The sequence below is a fragment of the Phalangium opilio genome, unplaced genomic scaffold, assembly GCF_054372755.1.
Source record: "Phalangium opilio isolate 3A_F unplaced genomic scaffold, DU_Popi_V2 ptg000209l_1, whole genome shotgun sequence".
NCBI lineage: Eukaryota > Metazoa > Arthropoda > Arachnida > Opiliones > Phalangiidae > Phalangium > Phalangium opilio.
The window spans coordinates 14,168,045-14,173,468 of record NW_028324217.1 but is presented as its reverse complement, the minus strand read 5'-3'; the positions used below and the strand labels follow the sequence as shown (position 1 = coordinate 14,173,468).

At 38.1% G+C, this 5,424-nt stretch overlaps 1 protein-coding gene across 1 annotated transcript; it reads right to left on the bottom strand.

Moving 5' to 3' along the window:
- Nucleotides 1-3,228: 3,228 nt before the first annotated feature.
- LOC149620764 (uncharacterized) lies at nucleotides 3,229-3,679 on the bottom strand. The gene is made up of 2 exons (XM_089854597.1): nucleotides 3,534-3,679; nucleotides 3,229-3,391 (listed from the first exon to the last, which is right to left on the bottom strand). Exons 1-2 carry the CDS (start codon nucleotides 3,677-3,679, stop codon nucleotides 3,229-3,231), a joined length of 309 nt encoding a protein of 102 aa, XP_089710723.1.
- Between the last annotated feature and the right edge of the window lie 1,745 nt (nucleotides 3,680-5,424).

The following is a 5,424-nucleotide window of genomic DNA, read 5'->3' as shown; positions in this document are numbered from 1 at the left end:
CCTCACAATATCTGGTGAGGTTGTTCGTAGCATGAAAGATATGTTCCCTGAAGATCCTGCTATGACAACTAACCGTAAAAATATTGCAAAAACTCCTTGCCCATCTAGATGTGAACTTTTAGCGCGTGAAAAATATTCTAAATTTCAAACCAACTTTAGTCAGGAAGAAATAAATTTTGATCCCTCTTAGGTTGAAAATGAGTTTAAACGTTGACTAACGCCTTATATACTAGTGCCCAAGTCCAAAGAAAAAAATATATTCCGCTGGTTCAGGAAACCAAGGTTACCTTAATTTTTATGGATTAAATATAGTCAAAAATGGTGAACGAAATATTATATTGAAAAACAAATTTAATTGGCATAAATTTTCCACTTCCAAAAAAATCAAAATCAACTAAACAAATGACTAAAGGGATAAATTGCAAATCACTATAACAATTTACAACTCACTTAGATGAGTTTATCAAAAAAAAGATGACCAACAATATTTAAAATATTTAGATTGGTTTGGTAGACAAAATTGAAACTTTACAAACAAACAAGAAATGACTATCAAAAATTGTAAACGCATTTTCATGAATTTAAGCAAACAAAATGATAAATTACAAACAAACAAAAAATGACCATCGAAAACTTGAAATTCATTTTCATTAATTATTTTTGAAAGAAATGACTATGATATTCAATTCATGAAATAGCAATAGGAACAATTGGGAGGAAATAACTATCAAAATTTATAATTAAATTTCATTAATATTGCGAAACATAACTAATTGACAAACAAATTATTATGAAACTTTTAAGAACAAAAGGAACAATTACGTGAAAATGACTTGAAATATTTCTAAACTTGTCACAAATTATTCAATAAGTGAAGTTATTGCAAAAATAAAAAAATGAACGGTGCCCCCATAAACCATCTACAGATATCAGTTTGGTTTGTATCCAGTATATACTCCATTAGGGTTTGGGTAAGAGTCCCTAATTTTACATACAACACAAGAGGGTATCACTCTACGGTTACATTGCCCAAGTATGCCCCATTGCCAATAAATATACTGCCTAAAAGCGGCATGGCGGTATTTTCTGTTGTAATCGCCTTCCTCTAAGAGAAAGTGCACTAGGTTTTGCCGCATTTCAATTTGTATGTCTAATACACCTCTATTTAATATCAAATTATCAAAATCTGGATTGTCCAGAATGCAACCTGTTCCCCTTCTCCTGGAGCAGCATTTCCGCTCTTCTGGGGTGGGCATTTGCTGGCACCTTCCACATTTACACCAATGTGGAATGTTTTCACCATCAGGATTTGGTGGAGGTGGGGGAGGCTCATCAACTTCAGTCTCTAAATACTGACTTATATCAATAGCGGGGTTGTCTTGCTGAATTTTTTGTAAGATTCGCCGAAGCTGCACCTCTGTCAAATTCTCACCATCAAAAATTGCACTATTGCGAGGCTCATTCAGCTGAATTTTTATAATTGGTAGAATTGAGTTATAATTAGAAACTTTGGAAATTAAATGAACTAAGCTAAACCACTTTTAATTTACTGTTTAAAACCTTTGTAACTATACCACCAGAAAAGCTACATCCAAATTAATGTGAGCTTTCACGCTCAAAACCAAAAATTAAAGGACACTTACATTCTAATTTAAGTGAGCAGTGACACTCAATGAAAGGTTACGTTCAACAGTTGTTGGTTAAACACTAATTTTAGTTCAACAGGTTGGCACATATCAGCTTTGATATCAGATATGTATACCACCACCAAACTTACTTTATTGCATTCCAACTTTATCCACAGTAATAGAAAAAAATAAACGATAAATACCTCATTAGAAACTATCAGGGATGGTGTTTCGCTTCGTTCAACCTCTAACGAAGCTAGAGGCTGTGTGGTAACCTTGTTGAAGATTTGTTTTGCCGATTTGGAATATTTCGCGATTGTGGGAGAGTCAGTTTTAATTGAGGTGACCGACTGAAAAATCACCCCAAACTTTAAGAGAATTAATCACGACGTTTGGATAAAACATAAATCAAACACTTTATTTAAGAAACAAGTTAAAGTTAAATTGGCTCCTTTGGCGCTGGCTAAATTAAAGGAATTTGCCCATTTGGGGCCTAACTAAAGAGGTTGTGATTTTGTTCTCTACTACAGGAGCTCTCGGTCTAAACTATTTTTTTTTGTAAGGTAAATTTTCGGTGTAAGCTGGGAGCGAAGAACAGATAAAGAAAGGGGTGCAACCCCTAGCACGGTACGGGATGGAAACTTTCGAGAAAAACGCTAACTCATTCCCGCTTCGTAATTTTGGTTTTTTGAGGTGTTTTTTACCCCAGCTTACACGGGCGTTTTTCGCTACTTTACCTTTATCATAAGTAACAAGGTATTACAAAGTATAGAGGTTCACATAGGATTTCAGATTGGTTACATATAATTTTCATTAATTTTTTAAAAGGTTACAAATTACAGATTGAAATATATTTATACAAAAAGAGATAATAATAAGAAATTACAAAATAAAGTAAATTATACAAAGATAAATTAAAAAACCAGTTGGTAAAGTTCAAAGTTTGGCGCGTTAAATTCAACACTCCCCACCAAATAATATTTCCAAATATTATTGAAAATATGGTTACGCGACAAAATATAGCTAGCTAATTAATTTCCAGATGATAAAGAAGTGAGATGGAACGTCTTATTTCGTTTCCATTTGGCGTACGTACCATACATGACCTTATTAATCCATCTCGGCCTTTCATTGTTTCAGTAATAGAGCCTAAGTGCCACATATTTTTTGGCATTCGGTCTTCGTGAATAATGGCCACGTCTCCTACTTTTAGGGCATTCTCATTTTTGGTTAACAATACTTGATGAGAACTGCGCAATTCCATCAAGTATTCTTGCTTCCATCGCTTCCATAAGCGATCTAGTACGGTTTCTCAGTACCGTAGTCTTCGGGCCATCGCGCGTTGAGAGTTTGGTAACTCGGCTTCTTTGACTCTTTGAGGTGGGAGGCACGTGATTCTTTTTCCCGTAAGAAGGTGTGCAGGTGTTAGTGGTGTCGGTTCCTGCAACTCGTTAAACACGTAAGTCATTGGACGTGAGTTGATAATTGCCTCTGTCTCGAGGAGTACAGTCTCCATTTCTTGATAAGTTAGTGCGGCTTGACCAAGTACTTTGCGTAGGGCCGTTTTAACAGTTCTCATTAACCGCTCCCAGAATCTGCCCTACCATGCAGCTCTGTCAGCTATGAAGCGCCAGGTGATTCCCCTTTCTCCGTAGAAGGATTTGGCTTCCTCGCTGTTGATTTTCTTCCAAATTTCTTTCAAATCTTCGTTAGCTCGGGTGAAAGTTTTGGCATTATCAGAATGGATGATATGCGGGATACCCCTGCGAGCGATCATTCTTCTAGGCTAGGAGGAACTCGTACGTGTTGAGGAGTGGTACAAGCTCTAAATGAATTGCTCGGGTGACCACGCATGTAAAGAGGCATATGTATGCCTTCTCCACGTTTTCTCCAACCGTTACATACAGTGGTCCGGCGAAGTCAGCTCCAACGACTTCGAATGGCGGTGCTTCATCTATTCTTTCTTGAGGAAGGGGGGCCTTGGGTGCCTCCCCTGGTTTGGCTTGAAATCTTCTGCAGACCATGCAGTTGCGTATGACATTCAATGTCATCTGTCTCCCAGTGATTACCCAAAATCTGCCTCTGGCCTGAGTTAGGGAACTTTGAACCCCAGAGTGGTAAACCTGCCAGTGACTACGGTTGATGAACAAAAACGATAGTCTGTGGCCTTTGTTCAGTATTATCAAAAGCGGTTTATGCTTCACACATAAAGTACGTAAGTCCCACTTTTCCATAGCTTTGACCATGGATTTCATGATATTCCCGAAGTAAAAACTAAGCAGACGAACAAAAAAGCTTTTAACCAATCATGAGCCCCCTAACCATAGATAACCTCTTTAATGCCAGACTAATAGGCGACGGCTATTACTATTTTCTTGCATGGGACCTCGACTCGACCTCGCCGTCGACATAACCGGGAGGCCCGGGAGGCGAATTTGCGGTACCGTTCCGTAGTCGTTATAAAATATTCAACGTTTTAAAGCTCAAGTTTCGAAATGTTTTGAGACATTTACTAATTAGTCTTCAACTAAATATGTAAGATTTTCTTTAAATTTCAACAGAAAAATAGCTCTGCGAATAAAATTAGACACGAAAACTACACTAAGCCTTGGCTAGATATCAGTGGCTGATGCCGAGCGGCGCATCTCGAGCTGCATGGCGTCTTAAATAGTCCAAGCAAAAGCTACCCAGATTGATAACATTTTAACGCCTTACTCCCAAATAATCTTTGGTATTGTGAACAGTTTTATCTAAAAAATATTTTAGATGCCCTACTCAGTCTTTATAGTAGTTATCGAATTTAGGTACGTGGTAAATCGGTTCTTTAGGCGGAAGGATCCGATGGATCCGATGGAGCCGCGTTACTGAACTATTTCCCTCCGCGTAAGGGGAGGTTCTTTCCTAGAAGCTTAGAGAATATCGTGTAGCTCCCCAAGGCACATGTTACGTACTTCATGTGTAAAGCCTAATCGGCTTCTGGCAAAAGTAAATAGATATTAAAAAGTTAATAGCTTTAAGTCAATCATACCTTCCCGCCTGCATGCTATGTAAAATGAGTATCGAGTATCACGTGGCTTGCTTGTAACCAATAGCATGTTCGCACAACGTCATAGAAGCGACAAGAGATATTGGAAAGCAGTACAAATTACTGAGCATCATGGGAGTAAATTTAGGGCAATATCATTGGTAGCCGCGCTTACGTGATGGAAAATGGCGCCGTAGTAGTGCGGGTAATTGCTGAATTATGGTAAATTATATTAAAATACTAAAGTCTAAAACTGTAATTAGTTTCATAATGCCGCTTAAAAAACGATTTTAGTTTCGCCTTCGGTATCGACCGAGTGAAATTTTTATCTGAAACCTACGAATAATACCGCATACTCTTCCATCATGTTGCAAACAAAAGTTTTCAAACGTCCTTGGCTCTCCCAACATTGTAGTATTGTTTTACGTTCATCTTTTTGTTTCACGAATTCGTCATAATCATATTCCTTATCCATTTTTCATATTACTATTTTATCACATTCATAGGCAATCACATGTAGTCTTCACAGATTTTGTACTAGGCCTAGGCTATACTGTCACAGTCTCACAGCAGACAGCTGATTGAAATTACCTTTAGAACGCATGCGCGTCGATTAAACCTTCAACAACCCGCACTACTTTGTCTGAGCGGCGCGACACTAGATACGTTAGGTACATGTCAAGTGGTTCGCTAGGTGCTACGCCATTTGTGCGCTGCCGCGGAATAGGAGCGGGAATCTCAACTTTCATAACGCGCCCATACCGGGGAGAT

What these genes read in the sequence shown, in the direction of transcription:
- LOC149620764 (XM_089854597.1), bottom strand. Translation starts at nt 3,679, where the DNA reads ATGACATTGAATGTCATACGCAACTGCATGGTCTGCAGAAGATTTCAA. An exon ending in GCTGACTTCGCCGGACCACT is followed by an intron (nt 3,392 to 3,533) that starts GTATGTAACGGT and finishes GATCGCTCGCAG; the next exon opens with GGGTATCCCGCATATCATCC.